Source organism: Uranotaenia lowii, chromosome 2 (assembly GCF_029784155.1).
Source record: "Uranotaenia lowii strain MFRU-FL chromosome 2, ASM2978415v1, whole genome shotgun sequence".
Classification (NCBI taxonomy): Eukaryota; Metazoa; Arthropoda; class Insecta; order Diptera; family Culicidae; genus Uranotaenia; species Uranotaenia lowii.
Window position 1 is genome coordinate 144687250 of NC_073692.1, and position 20600 is coordinate 144707849.

At 36.9% G+C, this 20600-nt stretch overlaps 2 protein-coding genes across 2 annotated transcripts; both read right to left on the bottom strand.

Moving 5' to 3' along the window:
* Window positions 1–2545: 2545 nt before the first annotated feature.
* On the bottom strand, window positions 2546–3510 carry LOC129741943 (tRNA-specific adenosine deaminase 1). Its single transcript, XM_055733769.1, has one exon. The coding sequence runs from the start codon at window positions 3506–3508 to the stop codon at window positions 2546–2548; it is 963 nt and encodes a 320-aa protein (XP_055589744.1). The 5' UTR covers window positions 3509–3510.
* On the bottom strand, window positions 3504–16606 carry LOC129745299 (aldose reductase A-like). The gene is made up of 6 exons (XM_055738285.1): window positions 16320–16606; window positions 16025–16105; window positions 15858–15965; window positions 15527–15640; window positions 15252–15424; window positions 3504–4054 (listed from the first exon to the last, which is right to left on the bottom strand). The coding sequence occupies exons 1-6, from the start codon at window positions 16369–16371 to the stop codon at window positions 3704–3706; spliced, it is 879 nt and encodes a 292-aa protein (XP_055594260.1). The 5' UTR covers window positions 16372–16606; the 3' UTR covers window positions 3504–3703.
* Between the last annotated feature and the right edge of the window lie 3994 nt (window positions 16607–20600).

Sequence of the window (20600 nt, forward strand, 5' to 3'; positions counted from 1 at the left end):
ATTGAAGGAAAACCTAAATACCACTCAACTATTTATTACCAAACAACGACTTGATACTTATCAATATGGAAAAATAACTCAGTTGCTCATTGAAATCATCAAATTTGATGAGTAATCAGTTAAATATAGTTCATAACATTCAGTCGAGAAAAAAATTATGTTAGATAAATACTCGGCAGCGCTGTCCCACGCTCAATCATTTCAACAGCCGTTCCACACCAACATCTGCAGGTCTCAAGCGTTTGATTTAAATCAGTAGGGGGAATGTGGAAAATATGCTCTAATGAAAAGAATACCTACTTATTCATCGAATGTTTTCATAAATATGCATGTGTTTCCTTCATATTGAAGAAATTGAAAACTTTGAAAGTTTTCAAGACCTCTTTTTAATTCTAAAAGCTGTCATATTAGCTAAAATTCTTATCGTTCGGATTTTAGGCTGCGCTTATCATTGTATTAAGTATTTTATAAAGCGATATGTTCGTATTATTTCATTGCAAACGGTGCAAACCAATAATTGTTTGCTTTCATGCCTCACCTTCTGTTTAACGAATTGAAAATTTTCCTTTTTCAAACGGTTTCAGGGCATTTAGTCGGATAGGCGCATATAATAAAACTTCCCTTATCTAGTTTTGCATTTTTCCAGTTTGCTTCGTTATTCCCATATAGCAATCACAAGCGTAACAGAACGCTTGAATGTAGGGCGGGGAGCAATTTTTTTTATACTTAAGTTAAAGTTTCGAAATAGTCAAGCAATCAAACAGCCCTTTTAAGGGCTCATAATATATTCGAAAAGAGTCGTCTTGAATCTTTATGGTCTTATTGCAAGGGCCAGCGTTGCCACATTTAAATCTGTGTTTTCGAGCCAAAAAATCTTTTTAATCTGTAAAAAATCTCAAAAATCTGTATTGAAATCTTTATCAAAAATTTTCATTCCAGATACTCACGCTAAACTACGGTGAGCGTTTTATAATGCGTAGCGCACACATTTGGACTACGCTGCTTATTACTGCGGGCTGCAACATGTCAAACCAGTGTTAAACCTGACATTTTGTATACGCGAACCGTTTTTGGTTTAACTTTGTTCGATTAATTGTAACGGACAAAATACATGTCCGCCACGTGTGAAAAATAAGGTCACGCAAAGTTTAAGGTCGATATATTCCGTTAAATATAACGATCAGTGTCTTTCTGGGGTTTAACAACCAGTTGGGATTTGAACATTGTGTCGATAGTATGTATCCTTTAAAAGTTACATTTCCTATAACGCAATGACCAATTTTGGTACATGATTCTTAATCACAGGTTTTAAAACTTTCTTCAACCCTTCGCTTAATGTATTGCATTTTAACCGTTCCCAACTCTAATCTGGAAGTTTATCCATATTTGCAAGCGTGATAATTGATGGATGATTGAGTCATCAAAGTAGATGATTATTGATTGACTCGAAGTATAATTAAAAAATATCTCGGAAAATCTCTGAATTTCTGAAAATCTGTATGGAATCTGTATAAATTTCCAATTATCTGTAATTTGTATATACAGATTCTGTGTTTGAAAATGTCCATAAAATCTGTATACTTACAGAAAAATCTGTATATGTGGTAACGCTGGCAAGGGCATGTGCTGGAAGTGTGGATGTGCGCTGGTTGTGTGTGAAGTGTGTTGGGTATGCATGATGTGAGTTGAGTATGCATGATGTGAGTTGAGTATGCATGATGTGAGATGTGTAAAATGTTATGCGTAACGTGTATTTTAAATATGACTTGTGTGATGCGTGTTATGGGAAACCAATGTGAAAAACATGTTAATTACATGAGTCTGCAAATATTTTCTGAATTTCTAGTTGACGCTGGCTTGCGGATGGGGATGAAATTACGGCTCAATATAATAGCAGATCTATAGAAAATTCTATTGAGCCAACGTTTGAACCAATTGTCTCGAGTCGTATTTCTATCAGATTTGAGATATTTAGTGTGCTGTGAATGTTGTGATGGGCCCTGAGCGTGTCGGCTGAATGCTGCGCCTACCGAATTGTCTGCAAGGCGTTTTAAAATTCTCCAAATATATTTTAAAGAACTGAGCTTGGGGGAGAGGGGGGGGGGGGGGAGGAAGTTGTTTCCGCCGCTTGCCGCCTCTGCTGCTGTTTAATCCTGCTTACTGGTAGGTTACCACAGCGGAACTACAAAACGATATCTGCGTTGGATTACCGCTGGTGGGGTCCAGACGCAGATCGAGTTGCATGTCTGTTCTACTCGACAGGCAAATTTCAAATGACCGCGTCGGCTGCAAACACCATTCTTTTATACTTTTTGAAGGCTGAAACAATTAAAACTCACTAAGGGGCGGAGCGTCCGTGTTTTTTTTTCATTTTCGACTAACCAATCAACGATTAGCAGTCTTCATATGTCTTTTAGAAAAGATGTCTCTGAAAGAGGCGTTTTTCGTGACGCGAGATCTTTTCGCAAATTTTAATTTGTCCCCCCTATAGTGTTGCCGTAAGACGTAATTCTACGTCAAAAATAAAAAGAAAAAACAGCCTAACTCACCTGTCCACACCGCTGCACCAAATTATTCCTCCAGGAGCGGGTTGAAACTTCTTCCCGGTTGGTGGTCGACTGCGATTTTTCCGAAACTGGAAGAACATCTGGTTCGAAGCTTGCTGAATCATTGGTCTGTTAAATCGAAATGGTTTCTTGATCACGCTCTGCAGAACTGACTGATCCCAACGAGTCCAAAGTGCTCTCTCAATAGCGCGCTCACAGCAGTCAGTTCCATCGCATAAAATTATACTGTCCCAATAGATCGGTGCTTCCAGGATCGACATCAGCATCGATCCCTGAAGACCTAGGAAGTTCCAACGAGCCATTTTGTCACTACAGGATAGTGAAAGGGTTCTTATACCTTTGCCAGGTTTTGTTCGGACCATCCCGATGTTTTGTGCCATTAAATCTCCGCTCTCGGGAGTATTCACGAGTTTACCTCCAGTCATACCTACGTTTGATGGTTGAATTTCAGAAGTGGTTTGTTCCGAAGATAATTTGAGTTTTTTCGAAGGTATTTCTGTATCGTTGGCATCGCGATTAGGGTTATCGAAAATACTAGCATCTCCACATGGACTGTGGGTTGTGAAAAAATGGAATTTCACATCAAGGTTCAATCTGAATTTGTTAATCAGACTGTCAAATTCAAACACACTATCCTTTTCGTCTAAACAGTTTTTCATTTCTTGCATAAGATAGCGCAAAAACCCTCTCCTAGTTAAGACTTCAGCATGACTATCGTTAACAAGATCACCTTTTTCACTCAACTGAGTCGATCCCAGACACTTGGTCCCCGTAGCTAGGGCAACTAAGCGGGTTTCGTCACCCCCAGCAACAGAACGCTGCATCACTATCCCAGAAAGAATGGTCCATTCGTATGCGATATCAGGTTTTCCCGTTTTCGGTAGCGATTCAAACTTTTCAAGGCAGATTTTCGAAACATGATTTGCCAGTTCAATAGCCATGGTTCTCTAATGTTTATTACAAGTGAGTAACATAAGCAGTACACCTATTAAACCTATGAATGATAAATAAAACAAAAAAAAACTATCGAACGATCGAAAGGCACCATGTGGTTGTGATTGAGAAGTTGAGACACTATTGCAATAAAAGAAAACCTCGCTAAGCTTTAAACATTCTTATCTAGGCTTCCCCTTCCCTTATGCAACAGTTTCCGGATCCCAAGCGTATTTGGCCCCACTACTCAGCCTCAAACCGTTGAGCAGTTTCATATCCTCGTCCGGAATTTCGAAATTCAAGGCAATATTCTCATCGATGTGAGCCTTGGAACGACCCTTTGGCAAAATACCGATATCCTGCTGGTATGCCCAGCGTAGCAAAATCTGGGCAGGAGTCCGTTCCAGTCGCTTTGCAACTTCAACTACCACTGGATTCTCGCGCAGCTCGGTGTAATCCGAGGTTCCCAAAGACGAATACGCTTGTAGGAAAATATTTTCCTTGCGACAAAGCTGCAACAGTTCAGGTTGGAAGTGCTGCGGGTGCCATTCAACCTGAAACAAAATAGAATAAGAATAATTATTGCTCTTGAATCAGCCCTCTCATATGATACGTTGATATTTTAACAAATTATAATTTAAAAAATTCATCAAACAAAAGTAATGTTGACGTAAATGGATAAGTATTTCCCACGGAACAATGTGTCTCGGAATCAACACCGTAGCACTATGTATATTTAGATATATGTAATTAGGTGTTTTGAACTTTTTTGCAATTTTTGAATTTTTTTAATGAAATTACTATTTAACTAACTAAAAATAAATTCGTACATTTTTTATTAACTATTAAAGTAGGATGCTTGGGGTTATTTTTGACCCTACTTTTTATTTCTTTTGAAAACCAAGCGCCGATGTGGTCTAGCGGATAGGCTGGCGCGAGTCTGGTATTGGTATGCCAGGCGTACTGGGTTCGATTCCCGGTATCGGCAAGAAAACTTTTGGGTTCGAATCCCATTAGTGGCCGTCAGGTAAGATGTGTTTCCTCATATGACTATATATAATAAGAATGTTCAATCAGTTGCAAGCTGGCCAGGTATATACACGGATGCCGGAATACCTGTAAGTAAACTAGCCCACCTGATTGACTCGTTCTTCCAAAATAAACCTACATCAACACAATACATTCACTCCATAACAGTTCATACGAAGCCATGGGGTCCGGGTATGTGTACGCGGGGCATTGGAGATTTGTCGAACCTAATAATCTAAGAATGCATGTGAGCACATACTTAGGCAGAAACTGCGGTGAATCCGTGCACCCATGGTGGATAACCAACAAACATACATATACTTTTTCTTTTTTTTTTTTTTTTGAAAACCGAGTTATAGACTAATTGATCATTAAATGATAAATAAATATCATCAAGACATTTCAAGAAACTCAAGAAAAAATGTGTGAAATGATTGATCAATCATGAGAAAGGTTTTTTTTTTTGACAAACCAACATCTACTTTGTTGAATATATACTCATTAATGGGTAAATATTACCCATTTGCATGATATTTTCAGCTTTATTTGACTACAACTCAAAAAACGGTGCTTTAAGATGCCTGGAATCTCTTTCATTGTATTTTTAGGACCTTTAAATAGATCTTGATAGTGAAAAGAGTATGGAGCAATGCGAGGGTTTTTTTTTTGGCATGGCTTTAAAGTTTTTGATTTTTGAAAAAAAAAATTGTTGACTCATTTTTATCATAGTTCAATTTAGTGTGTAAGAATGTTGAATGGTTCAAATGATAGCTTTTAATATAAGCTTTCATATGGTGTACTTTAAATTTTAGAAAAAAATGTTTTCCATAGAATTATATGTGATTTAAATTTTTTTTTTCTTCATCATATAAATTTTTCAATTTTTCAAAGTCTGATGTCTGTGGTGCGTTCAGTATCCAAAAACTGGGAATATCTTAGTCAAATATTAAATTGTTTACTAGTAAATTTAAAAAAGCGATCCGATAAAGTTCAGTTTATGATTTTTTGCCGCCTTAAACCCCATAGTGCGTAGGTGGGGTCTGCAACACTGCTCTGACATTGAAGCCCACGCCTCTGAGATGGAAGCATTCAGAGAATCGACACTTGAGTGAGAGGATACACGGGCTTTTGCTTGAACATACACCCATATCAGTAGTCGAGGGGGCTCATATCTGGACTGGGAGGCCAAAGATTCCTCTGCCAACATTTCATATTTTCCTCTAGCCAGGTTTGGGTTTCGAGGTATGGAATACAACTATTTCGGGTTCTCTAAAGTTTACTCGAGTCCACGGACGCAGCTGATTTTCCAAAATAATCATGTAGACTTCAGTATTAACTGATATTCCAGCTTTTCTGAAAACATGAAGCATTTTCAATTCATTCGAAGTAACCACACAAAATACCATGACTTCGGCTGGATGCTTGATAATAAACTTGAATTTCACATTCCCTGGAACATCCTTACCCGCATACTAAAAAACTATATTTCAAATAGTCACTACGATACATCTACGGCTCCAGAAAAAGTGATTGTCTCTGTAAACGTAACTATTATTTCAAACTTTACTTCGACAACGATAAGAGCTTATAAATTAACGTCATTGTGAATAAGTGATGGTATCCGGAAAGGTGAATGAATGGTTTAACGATTTACTTCAATTTTATTAAAAGTTGTAAAACTGTTCTCGAACCATAACGCAAAGCGTTCATGACGTCTGTCAAACTCATGTAAAAAATGACCGAAATGCGGGTCAGAGATGCCAGATGATTTGAAAAAATATATTCAGCACCAATTTATGAAAAAATGTTTTGGACATAAAATAAATAAAATTTTGAATATTGAGTCGATACCAAGCAGCATTATAGTTGACGGTGGTGAAATGTTAGATACAAAGCTACAATTTCTTATAAAGATACCAACAGGAGCTTGTGATATTGTTCTAGATTTTACACACTATGCTATCCACAATGAGCTTTGAGTTGAGTTTAATACATCGCTTGCCTTAAAAAACTTGTTGTTTCTCAAATATGCTAAATTCACACATCTATATAATTTAACCTTTTAAACGAACAAAGATTTTTAAAGTTTGATCTTTCCGAGCATCATGTTATTCATCTCACGAGGCGATAAAAAGATAAAATGAAAATTAACCCAACTATGTATGTAGAACTCATTGCTGTTTGAGTTTAGGAAATATCACTTCTACTTTCGTTTAATTAGTTTTCAATAATACTTATTTAAACTCTATGTTCTTGAAATTTACCTGTTTCTAAAAGCCACCATTACTCTTTTTTATTTTCAAATTTTTATATCACATTATTAAAATAGTACAATATTGATAAATCAGTCTACTTGGCATCCCTGTCGACAGCATAAAAAAACAACAAACGTTTTCCGCGCGCGTTCTCCCAAGAAGTCCCGTGTGCCGCTACAGCAGCAAGTTCCCTCGGTTTCCCCGGATTATCAGGACAGACAGGAAAAAAGACACCAGCGAGGTTTGCAACAGGTAAATTCCACATACAAATATTAACATCAACAAATTTAAGAAAGGTTTTATTTTTATTTCAGAAAGATATCCGCTGGAGGAGCTAGAGGAGAAATTTTATGCTGGAAGGAGATTCCTGACTTCGGGATCCAGCAGCTGATCCAACGTGTGTCGGAAATGAGACCTCGTCCTGGTGAAGGATAAGAAGATACCCAGGCCGAGCCGAGAGGGTATAAAGATGGCAATTGGTACCCGCCGCTCCAGGAGGATCTTTTTTTACATCCACCACTGTTTCAGCCACAGTGTTGGTTGATATGGGTAATTATTTTTTTTAAATATAAGCAAATGAGGTCGATAGTATAGTGCATGTACATAATTGAAGCTAATAAAATGAAAATTTATAAAATCCAAAAATCGTCATTTTTTTTATTTTTCACAAAAATGAGAATGTTTGTATGTGTGCGTGCTCCATTCCCGTATACGATTCAGGATAGGGTACGCAAGAACGTAATATCGAATCGTTTTACAACTATTACTGTAAATGTTCAGATACAAGAGAACTATTTAAAAAACTGTAACAAAAACAGTTCGATGCAAAAAATACGTTATTCATGAGTGGTTTTGGAACGTTATCGCAACTGTTCGCAGAACAGTGTTTCCATATAGAAGTTTTAACAGTTTTAAACAGTAACATAACTTAACGCCATATTCAACAGACCGTCGTTTTGGAATTCAAGATAAGTGCAATGTTTTTTATGGTTTCAGATATCATTTTCTAAAAGTTTTTTTACGCTGTTTCTAATCGTTTTATAACTACAACAGGAACTGTTATGTTACAATATTTTCGTATTCGGGTAGCCTTCACGGAAGAAATAAACCGATCCGTATGAGAATTGGACACCGGATCAATCGAAATAACTTTCTTTTCTAAGGATACGATGCTCAGCTGTTTCTTCTTCTCCTTAGACAGAAATCGCTTCGAGTGCTCAAGACGCAGTGCTTTAACATGTTCGTCGCCATGGGACCCATATTCGGGTGACGGGTGTATTTCCTGGGAGGCTCAGTCAAATCGAAAAACGGATGACGCTCTCTTACTAAAGATAACTGCTCAGTTTTGCCATGCGTTTTAAATCTTGAAGTTCTCTCTCTTTACTTCCACACTCCTAGAGCGTGGTGACGAACGTGTTAAATGTTCTGTTATCAAATGGCTCTTTGATTTGGCCCTTAATGATGCATTTTATTCACCAATCGTTTTATGGAAGAGTTTGAGATGATGAGACCAAGAAGTCGTAGGTTCAAAGTTCGAAACAAGGTTAAATGAAGAAAAAATCAACACGAGAGGGGAAAAGTTGCTGACAAACATCGTGCAGACATCGGTCATCATTCTTGTGCAGTCCGGAGCTTCGAAGCCCGGAAGCAGCACCAGTGGGCCATCGGATCACTAACTGCAGCTGGAACTGCATGATTCTTTTTGTTTTTTTTAGGATCCGTAAATTGATGTTCCATGTCATTTTCGCTGATTATTTTTTTCTAATCAAGATGTCTAAGGGCTGGACAGAAGTTTCTCCGAGAATTTTTGTAGCTTTCTTTCAGCCAGCGCAGCTTCGAAACAGGAAATATTTTCCTAAGGGAAACTTTTTCTTCAAATTTTTTCAAGTTTCGCAAAACTGGTAATAGGTGGCATAATTAGACACAAAATGATCGGATTTTTGTTTTAAGTGTCATGTCAGTGTGGTCAGTGCTAATGCACTCACAAAAAAATCCTCTAAAATCGTCAGACAATCCAAAACAGACCGCAAAACATTTTCGCATTTTTTAAGTAATACTTCAGATTTCGCACAACACGTACTTTCAGATTCTTCAAGATCTTTTGAAATGTGAAATTGCTATGACACCAGAAGAACCTTCAAGTTTAACAGAAGCAATTATTGACTTCGATCTAATTCCACTAGGTGTACTTCATATGTAACTCATATGCAGGGCTGGTAGCGGTTTGACAATGAAAAAGTAGTGACTTTAGTGACCAAAATTTGAAAAAAAGTGACCAAATAGTGACTTTGAGGACCGAAAAAAGTGACCAAATTGTGACTATGTAGAACGAAAAAAATAACTTTGTAGTACAAAAACCGTGACCAAATCAGGCCCGTGCGTAGGGAGGGAAGGGGGGGGTTTCGAAATTCAAATTTAGATCAAAATAATAACAATACCAAAAATAAAAAACGGTTTTCTTACACCGTTTGTCACTCATGTTCAACACATAAACTAAAAAAATGACTGATAATCAAAATTTTGGAAACATATTACAATGAATGTTTCAAATGTTCGATAAGTCAAGAAAGTAAGAAATAAATTAGTTTCAAAAGAATTTCTTAGCAAATTTAAAATTAAAAAAAAACCTGAATTCTAAAATAAATGTCCAATCTTGTACAAAACTTACCATGAATAGATGTTAGGAAAATGATAATAATTGTTAATTTTTATTCATCTGTATTTGGAATTCTTTTCCTCATTTTCAACTGGAAGTTTAGTGAGAAATTCCGCTGTAATTTTTTAATTTGAACAAAAAATATTTAATCACGATTTAAAATGTGAATTACCGATTACTGAATAAGAAATGAATTTTGTACAGAATTTATTCAATGTTCGATGGTTTAATTTAATTTGATAAAAAGAAGAAAAGAAGAAGCCAGACATAAAACCTTTAATAAAGTAAAATCCTCCAGTTATCAAAATTTCATTTTTGAAGCTTAAATAATAACTTCATGTTCAACTACACTGACAAAGAAATGTTAGAAAATGAGTAATTACGTGAATGATAAAAACTGATAAAAAATTAAAAATAATGAATTGAAAACTTTTGTTTTTAATATTGAAAGCACAAATCAAATACAAAGTTAGTTAACACTGCGTATTAAAATTTATTTTTAAAGTTGCTACTTAGAACAATTTTTCAAACTTTTTAGATTAATTTAAAAATCATGATCGATCCAAAAAACATGATTTCATACAAAAAAAATTATAAAAAGTTTTTAAATTTTCAATCGCAGGTTTTTGAGCTTTAAATTGAAAGCTCTGAGTATTTTGTCTTTTTTGATTAAAATATTGGGTCTTGAAAGAACAGAAGATTTATGAAAGATGAAATTATGTTTTATTATTAAAAATTTGGAGTTAAAAGCTTATGGTTGAAGAACACGAAAATTCAGAATTCAAAAACAAGGAAACAATTGTTAAAAATATATCTTAAAAATTTAAAAAGTTTGCTTAAAAAAATCCGGCAAGTTGATTAGAAAATCAAAAGAAAAAACTGTACAGTAAAATTTGGTAAATTTATTTGAAAATTGAAAAAACAATTTGGAAATAAAAAATATTAGTTTTTAAAAACATTTCAGGAAGAGTTTTTTCAATAAACATGTTTCACTATAACCATTTTGGTGCTTATTTTCTTTTAAATTATTGATTTGGTAAATAGTGTCCTAAACTAGAAATTTTGTCAAATTCGGCCGACACATTTAGTTTTGGTGATGAAGAGTTTATTACTAGTAAAATCAAACATTGATAGATAACTGATTATGGAAAAATGTCATTACAAGTATTTTTGACATCACAGCAGAAAGTGACTAAAACTTGATTCTCTATTTAAAGCTCAGCAATTCATATAAAACTTTTATTTTTGAATAACATGTTTTTGATTTGAGTTTTTGTAAAAAAAAAGGGCACAAACTTATATAAAGATTTTGAATTATTTTCCAAAGTCATAGAAATATTGCAAACATATTTAAATTCTCGTGTTATATGAATATTTAGATTCGGTGCACCCAAATTAGTTGAAATTACGTTTCAATTCATTGCAACTAAGAAAAATGTAAATTTTGTGGCCTTGCGTAAATTTTTAAAACCCTTTTTTTAAGTATTTAGAAGAACAAAAAACACTAAATAACATTGAGTATGAAATTGTTTTTTTTTTTAGAATATTTCATACCAACATAACATTTGTTATGACATAAAAGATTTTTTTAATAAAAAAATTGTTAGTTTCAATCTCAATCTTAGTTACACTTCTTAATAAAAACTCATTCTAAAGACGAGATAGGGTTTTTGTATTTGATATATGGAGTTCCAATACAAAAGGTTGATTGAACTAAAAATTTAAATCTACAATCAAAGTTAGTTTCACTTCATGAACGTCGAATAATGTCGTAGATTGAAATGTCTCAATCCAAGGGTGATGCTGAAATTCCGCCGGAGGCGAAAAAAATTTCTGACTGACTGATCAAGTAATTTATTGTTACTAAAAAAACGAACACACACATATAGGATCTCAGTGAAACTTCATGTTTCTTTGAAGAGATCTAATTTACTTAACTCTAAGGCGTACATCTTTCAAGGATAAGATGGCTAGCATCTTACAAATGCTAAAACCACCGATCCACAGAAAGTGTACTATGTAAGCCGTGACCGGGATTCGATCTCATGACCTCTGGCTTAGAAGACTTGAACGCTATCCTCTAGGCCACGGTCGGCGGCAAATATTGACACGCGCAATTCAAATTACTCATTCATTGGTTTATTTTCGGTGAAAAAAGTGACTTTTGGTGATAAAAGTGACCATTTTTCGGAAAATAGTGACTTTAGTGACCAAATAATGAAAAAAGTGACTTTTTAGTGACTGACCCAAAAAAAGTGACCGAGTCACTAAAAAGTGACTCGCTACCAGCCCTGCATATGAACTTCATATTACGTGTCAAATTTTACAGCAAACCACAACTGTCGTCTTTTTGGATATCAAAGGCTTTCAAAATTGCACATAAAGATGTTTTCAAAAAATTGCAGCATTTAGAACAACATATTTTTGGAACAAGGCCTAAGAGCAGAAATTGATTAAACGCCAAGAATTGTATTAAACTCGCTCTTTCAACCAAAGTCCCAAATTTTGAAGCAGTTGTATCGAACGACGTCAAATTATTCTTCGTATGTTAATCTTCATCTGCTGTTGATTTCAGATTTCTTTTAATTTTATTTAAATACTTTTTGAATCCAAAAAAAACTGCAACTTTTCGAAAAATATATAGAAAATGCGCGAGACTAAAACTTTGAGGCGTTTTTTTTTTCTCGAAATCAGCTTTTATGCAATTTTACCGCTTTGGCTCCAAGGTTTTCATATATAATTTTTACAATTAGTTTTTAATTTTTGCTTTATTACTTTTATGAGGGGCTATAATATGAAAGAACTTTCTAATTCTCTACATAAGTTTCAGTCAAATTTCTTCCCCTTTGACTTTAAACAATTCTTTACGTCATTTTAAAGCTGCCTGATAGAGTAGATCACCCAAGACCAAAACAAACCGTAGCAAAATTTTAAGAACTGCTGTAGACAAAAAATGACCGAAATGTTTAAAACTAGTGCATGTTGGCGAATTAATCAAACTCACAAAAGGCAAAAAAAACTTGAAGAGGGTTGTCAATGATATAGTGAATTATGATATAGTAAGTTAATGTCAAATTCATACAATGTAAACAACTGGTTGCAAATGGTCATCATTCTCGTAATGTTTTTAGATATCTATGTGTCAAGTTTTCCGCTTTCCATTTTATTGTAACAACTAGAAAAAGAACTACAAAATAAGCGCTTTCCAGTAAGATTTTCAAGTATTTCTGCCAAATTTGAGATCTATTGAACTAGCCTCTGTTCTGTGCAATGAGTTTTTATGAAAAAGCCCACTTTTTTCTTTGTTATGTCTCGGTAGTCGAGTGGTTAGCGTGGTAAGACGGTAATCGCTGGTCCACTGATGGCATGGGCTCGATTCCCATCTCGGTACTGAGTGTTAAATGTTAATCTTAAGTTGTCCACGTCATTTATTTAGTCTGTAAAGCCTAAATCGGCTAAGACGGTGTATGTCTTTTATGACAGTTCATGCAAGCCCCTGTTAATATAACAAGATAATTTTAAGAAGCATGCTGGTTGATATTATTAGCATTTTTATGGATCTGTTTTAGTAAATCGTTCGAAACAAACCGAAAAAATTTAAAAAATCATAAACTACCAACTTGTATAGACAATTTACTTACAAATTGAAGGTTTACAATCTAAAATAAACCCGAAAAAAATATTTTTCACAAAATCTTTTCTTGTTAAGATAGCCCTGTTTTTTTACCATTCATTTGATGTTTAAAATGTAGCTATCGCAAGAATAGGATCAAAGTTATTCAAATATTTATACATCAATTTTTAGCTTCATAAGAGCAAGTTCACTGGTGTTGGGAAAAAGTGGTAGAAATTTTGACACTTTCGGCACGTTTTGAAAATTTTGCCATGCAAAAACATTTTCAAGATCTGTGGCCTTCTAGTTTTTTTACAACACGTGTTGTATTTTCGCATGCTGTGATGCAAAAATAGCAATATTTCTATCACATACGGCTGAAATAAAAACAGTGTTGTAAAAAATACAACGCCCCATGATCTTGAAAACATTTTGTCATGGTAAAATTTTCAAAATGTCAAAATTTCTACCACTTTTTCCCAACACCAGTGAACTTGCTCTAAAACTGAAAAAAGTGGCTTCAAGAGGATTTGCTAACAACTTGATCAAAGCGTGCGCTTTTTCCAATTCCTGGCCGAGTCATGGGGTACTGGATTGAAAAAAAAATTGCTTGTGCACAAGTTGGTGTGGAGAAAACTTGAATGAAAAATATTTTATCAATTTTAATTTGTTACAAACATCTGTAAATAACTTGACCGCTTTGTATCCAACTTGTTTAACTTTCAACTTGTAAGTAAAATTTCTGTACAAGTTGGTAGTTTATGATTTTTTAATTTTTTTCGGTTTGCTTTCTGTGCAAGCGTACTTTGATAACACGATGAAATTCGTAGTGAAGTACACTGTAAATTTTTGCCTCGATTTCCAGCAAAAAAAATTGCTGGAAACGTTCAGCCATCCAAATTTTTGCTGGAAACCAGCAATCGGTTTTCGAATTGCTGGATTTTTCAGCATTCGGTTGTGTTCTTGTCATTTTTGCTGAAAAATCAGCAATCGGTTTCCAAATTGCTGGACTTTCCAGCAAATTGATCTATTTTGCTGGAAAATCAGCAATCGAGTTGTCAAATTGAAGTCTGTTTGTTTTCGTATGCTGATGCAAGGTAAGACTATTTTACGAATTTTGGTTAGATTAATATAATTATTTTTATTTTCCTCTATATTCTAGCAACCAGACATCAAATCAAGGGTGAGTTTTTATTTAACAGATAGATATTTCATAAAAGATACTAATCAGAATTCTTTTCTCAGGTGGCGAATGATCTACACTTTGGCACAAAGCTGCCACTCCAGAGCCGGTGTTGTAAAATTTTAAGAAAAAGTTTTTGGAAATAAATACAAACATTATTGAAAAATGGAAGAAAGTAATTGTTTCTTATTGCCCATTATATGCACAGCCAGTATTCAATATTTAATTTTGAATGAAATATAAATTTGATACTAAATACAGCCGGTTGTTTTGAAAGAAATAGCTGATTTCCAGCAATCTGGATTGCTGATTTTCCAGCAATTTGATTGCTGGAAACCAGCATCAACGTTTGCTGTTTTTTCCAGCAATTTATATTGCTGGAAATTTTGCTGGAAAGTCAGCGGGACAAAAACCAGCAAAATTTTGCTGGTTTCCAGCAAAAAAAAATTTGCTGTGTATGCTTAAATGGTTTCATTTACTGGGAAAGTTAAATAAAAACCATTGATCGAATACCAGCACCAAACAATCAAAATAATTTAACCCAATGTCCAATCAAACTATGTAGCTCAAGGCCAGTGCAGAAATTCTATTTGAAGTTTTGAGAACTGTACGTCCATGTTCCGTTGACCGTGAAAAAGCTATTTCTCTAGCAGAAAATTCCTCAACATCCTCAAGCTATCAACGAAAATTGTTTCATCATAGCATGGAGCAATAAATTTTAGAAATGGAGCAATTTTGCAGCTTTCTAAATTTCTTAATTTTGCCTACTGATTAATACGCTTTCTACCACACTATTACATCGATATCGATTTGCATAAAGCTGTTGCAAACGATTGAAGGTTTTTATACGATGAGCACCTTCAACGCGATGCAATGTTGAGAGTTTGTCTCACTAAAATTATTTTACCAAAGTTTAGGTTAAAAATCATTGTTGCCAACTCAAAGGAGGAGATAGTGAAGGCCAATTGAGAGAATTTAATTTAGGATTTTTATATAATTCATCATAAGCCCATACCTGATTCACAGTCGGCCGTACCCCACCACAGTCCGCCAGGAGTTCTCGAATGTGTTTCTCGGTGTAGTTGGACACTCCGATCGATCTTAACTTTCCCTCGCGGTGAAACCGGGACAGCACATTCCAGGTCATTTTGCGGTAGGTTGCATTTTCCGGATTCGTCACTTGAAGACCTGGCCCGAGAGATCGGCACGCAATGAGAGGGGGAGAAAATGCCAGTGAGCCAACCCTTGTTGCCAACAAATCGTAAAAAGGCCAACAAATGGAAAACTTACCGCTCACGCCGGGCCAATGGATGAGGTACAGGTCAATGTATTCAGTTTGCAAGTTGGCCAATGACTTCTGCACGAGCTCCTCAATGTAGTGTTCGTCTTTGAGCACTTGAGATACTGGGCGGTTAACGAGCGTTCAGAATAAGCGTAGAATCCGGTTTTTAAAATTGGAAATAAAATGCGGTGAACATTTTGAAAATGCCATCAAGTATACAGAGTGTAAGAGCGAGTCGATAGACGTTATGGAAATTTAAATTAATGACTTTACGGGAATTCCATAGACTCATAGAAAAGAAAGTTAGAATGATAATAGATAGAATGAGTCAAAACTTACTTAATTTGGACGTAATGAAGATGTCTTCACGCTTTAGATTGTACTTGGGCAGTAGCTCTTTCAAGGCATCGCCTATGTGCTGTTCGTTACGATACACGACGGCCGTATCTAAAGTGCAGGGGTGAGTTCATTAGGACATGAATATTTAAACGTAAACCTCTACTAACCGATATGCCGATAGCCGGCACTCAATGCATAGTCCAAAGTTTCGTAGATAAGCTGGCTTCCCTGAATTCGGTAGGTGCCGACTGTAAATACAGGTATATAGACCGATAGCTAATTAAAATATATTCAAATATACTCGATGCGATATCGACGAAACTGCTGCAATCGCCAATCGAGTCATTAGGTATTAACCAATTCGAAGTCCCAACACAAAAATTTACCTGGCCCCGATTGGATAATTGAAGTTTTCGCAACTACAAAGTATTCTGATTTGAAAACCCTCCAGTCAATACTTACATCCGATCAGCGGAATCAAATGTCCTGAAGAAAGTTTGAATGTACGATTCATAATGATCACTACATGCACTATCACTTAGAATGTCAATAAATTATCACGCTCAGCCGTCCTCAAAAATCGTGATAGCCACCGACCCAGCCAAAAAAACACGAACGGCAGCTACAACAACCCAACACAAACTGCGCCAGACATCTACTTGACAGCGTTCCGGTTTGAATAAACTTTTTCCCTGTTTTGACTTTGCTTCGTTCGATTCTAAACGAGCGACAAAACTGGAACCGTGACTGTGAGAAAGAGACTTCTAAAACACACTAGCAAACCCACGTGGATGGAGATGTTTGTAAACCGCTACTGGCAGGCAGTGAAGCGCATCGTACGGATTGAGAACATGAGTTCCTCAAAAACGAGGGCCATGAGGTTGAAATAAGAACGAAATTTAAATTGACCGTTATTGGAAGCCAAATAGCTCATGGCGGTTTTTGTTAATGTTTACACGCAGTCGGTGGATTCATATATCGGCGTCTTCTAGAACATAAATACGGTTGTTTGGTTCTAGCTAGGAGGTCACTAAACTGATTTATGGGTCTTCGGCTGTGATAGACTTTTTAAAAAAGCAGCTATCAATCTGACGGTCAACTAAAGACTGACTTGATCAATCAATTTATTTCTCTGATTCAAATTACAGATTTTTCTTACTACTAAAGATGCGGTTTCCCCACGCGCCGATAGCGTCAGCATAAAATGTGTCTCTGGATACGCGCAGCTAGCGTCAGCATAAAATGTGCCTCTTGATCCCGATGCGTCGCTGGATTTCTGCTGTCGTATGATTTAGGCTGGTTTAGATTGATATGGTGATAACTTCTATTCACCGAAAGAGAAGTTTATTGATATTTTCCTCTCAAAGTACTAAAGTGTTGGAAAAGTCTAAATTTGAATCTGCAAGGAGCCAAAATAATTATTGTGTTAGTATGCAGAGTGCATCGATTTTCCTCTGAAATTAAAGATGATTTTGTTGGCCATCTCTTCGATATATTCAATGTCCACAATCCGATGAAGATCTTAAGTGCTGTACCAAGCTGCAAGCCGAAGCCGCAAACGCATTTTAAAAATATTTTCAAATGTGATTGATGGGAATAATTAGAGAAACGTTAAATTATCAAATAAAGAAAGAACATAAGCCATAAATATCATAAATTTCTCGAAAAGGATACAACGACCACCAATTTCCGTATCTGGTTCAATCCCCTGCCGGTGAGCGGTTGTATCTTTTTCGAAAAATTTTTGATATTTACGGCTTATGTTCATTGTTTTTTGATATCTCATGATTCTCTTATACTTCTCATCACATTTGAAATTGTGATCATTTTCAGGAACGAAGATGTACCAAGACGAACTCAATAGATTAGATTTAATTTCATTTTCTGAACCTTTTTCTGAATCTTCTGGATGGCTTTCTTCCTAGTCAGGCAGCAGCTAGACCAAATCGGAACTGCATATATGATCGCTGGTCGAAACATCTGCTTCTTGTTCCTGTTGATTTCCTGGATTTCTGTTGATGAGAGAATGAAGAGATTTAGTTTAAAGCTTGCTTCATTTATAATTCTTTTTAACGTATAGTCACCGTTGGTTAATTATTTATATGCTAGTTTAATGGCATTGCAATGAACGTTATGATGAAGAATTCTTGATAGAAGAATTAAAGATCGGAAAGAAATGACGTATAGATGAAACAGACGCTTAGTAGAAGAAATTTTACAGGTGTTGAAATTGAGACAAGAGTAAATTTTATAGAAAGTTTCAAAGATGCGTTCTTGTTGGAAATCATTGCAGTCAGCGATTTACAGCTATTTGTATATAAGGAGCATAGCAACTCACTAGACATACTGGTTGCTATGACAATAGTAAATAACAACGACTAGGGTATAAAAGCAACCAGCCTAGTATCATAAGTTATCCTGTAATAAACGATAATCGAAAACGTAAAGACGTGTTTCTCAAGAGGCTATGGGACCGGTCACGCCATACCTAAGAGTGCAGTAAAGTCTGTGAAAAGTTTCCGGTTCAAGATGAGCAGTCCGAAGAAAGTTGGCACCGTGCAGTTTGCTGGCGAGAACTACGACACGTTAAGGTTTCGAGTGGAGACTCAACTTTCGACGCATGGAGTGAAGGACACTATCACGGCGGATCCCCCCAGAGAAGCGGCAGCGAACGCAGCGTTTTCCGAGAAGGACGAGAAGGCGAAAGCACTCCTGGTAGCATTTATTGCGGATAGCTAGCCATTTAGAGTACGTGCGCGACAAGGAGACGGCCAAGGAGATGTGGACGTCGTTGGCAAGTACCTTCGCTAAAAAGGTTTTGCTTCCCAGACGTACATTCGGCGTTTCTTGGCTTTGCTGCAGATGGAAGAAGGGACGTTGCTGGCGGATCATTTTCGTCGGTTCGATGAGCTGGTGAGACAGCTGAAGGATGCCGGTGCCACGGTGACTGAGCTTGACATGGTTAGTCAGCTATTCATATCGTTGCCACCCAGCTACGACGTCGTAACCACGGCGATGGAAAATTTGGACGATCAACAAATAAGGCTTGATACCGTAAAAGCACGCCTTTTAGCAGAGGAGAGGAAGCGTTCTGGAAGAGAGTTCGGACCGGGTGTTTTCAACGGTTCGAACGAGGTGGCGTTTGCGGCCAAATCTGGAAAAGGACGTAGGAGGTCAGCGAATTTTTCCGGAAAATGCTACAATTGTGGAAAGGACAGGCATAAGAAGCATGTTTGTCCCGAGGCGAGTCGAGCGGACGAGGCGCAGGTTGCGAAAACTTCATTCAACAAGGAGTTTGCACTTGTTTCTGGTGTGAAGGTGTCCAGCAATCAATACGAAGTCGAGTGGGTTCTCGATTCGGGTGCAAGCTGCCACATGGCCCGAGACGAATGCTTGTTTAGCGAAATTTGCGACGTGCGTGAGCCACTTCACATCGACAGCGCAAAGGTTGGTGATGTGTTGATAGCAACGAAGGAAGGTACCGTGAAAGGCGTGTCGGCCGTTGGGAGAAATCAGAACAAGTTGTCGTTCGGCAATGTGCTGTGCGTCAAGCAGCTCAAGTACAATGTGCTGTCGTTGGCGAGACTACTGAAAGCGGGTGTGCACGTGGAGTTCAAACCTGACCATGCAATTCTGAGGAAGGACGGCGGCACAAACGGTGTTGCTAAGGCGAAATGCAACCGCTTCTATTGGCGGATGAGTCGTGTATGCAAGGCCCCAAGTGCGGAAGAGAGAATGGTTATTCCGGAAATAATACCACCGTTTCCCGAGAAAAAGAGGGAACACAAGATCTCAAAAGAAGAAGCAGAAGAGGATATTCGAGGATCCGGCGGCAGTAGCACTGCTGAAAAGAAGACGACAGCGACGAGGAAGGCGCAACCGCACTCCCACCACAAAAAGGTAGGAACGAACCTAACGTGGTAGTTCCCAGGTCTAGTGGTCCGAGTGCAAGAGACCAGGTTGGTTTTCTGATTTTCTTCCACATAGAGCTCTTTCTGCTGTTGTTAATCCCAAACAGATTCCTGAACGTTGTAACGATGTCGATGGTCATCCAACCGAGGTTGAAAGGCGGCAAGCAATCCAGGGTGAGCAAAAGGCGGATGGATAATCAGACTTGGACAGTTGTCGAACGATCAAAGAAACGTCGTTTTCAAAATTGGATGCCCAGCCAGACATGAGGTGTTCAAAGAGGAAGCGACAGTCATTCAGATGCGGGCCTTTTTTTCATTGGAGTTAAACATCGTTGGCTGTAGGTTAAAAATTCAAATATCTGAGAGGGGGTGTTGGAAATCATAGCAGTCAGCGATTTACAGCTATTTGTATATAAGGAGCATAGCAACTCACGTTGCTATGTACGTAGTATATAAGTATCCTAGACGTACTGGATGTTATGACAATAGTAAACAACAACGACTAGGGTATAAAAGCAACCAGCCTAGTATCATAAGTTATCCTGTAATAAACGGTAATCGAAAACGTAAAGACGTGTTTCTCAAAAGTTCTAGACCCTTTGTCCCACATCAATTGAATGGCTGATAGAAGTAATAGCGAGAGGCGCAATTACGTTCACCCATACATTCAATCCGATGGATTGGTGAAGCACGTACTTCCCACCAGAGCCATGCGTTCTAGACTTTTTGTCCGATTGGGAAGCACGTGCTTCACCAATCCATCGGGTTGGATGTATGGGTGAACGTTATTGCGCCTCTCGCTATTACTTCTCTCAGCCAATGTTCCGAAAAT

Excerpts from the sequence above, each read along its gene's own strand:
- LOC129745299 (XM_055738285.1), bottom strand. The coding sequence starts at position 16,371 with ATGAATCGTACATTCAAACTTTCTTCAGGACATTTGATTCCGCTGATC. Across the intron at positions 15,425-15,526 it reads CCATTGGCCCGGCGTGAGCG|GTCTTCAAGTGACGAATCCG; the intron begins GTAAGTTTTCCA and ends CTCTCGGGCCAG. Across the intron at positions 4,055-15,251 it reads TACGGCCGACTGTGAATCAG|GTTGAATGGCACCCGCAGCA; the intron begins GTATGGGCTTAT and ends ATTTTGTTTCAG.
- LOC129741943 (XM_055733769.1), bottom strand. The coding sequence starts at position 3,508 with ATGGCTATTGAACTGGCAAATCATGTTTCGAAAATCTGCCTTGAAAAG.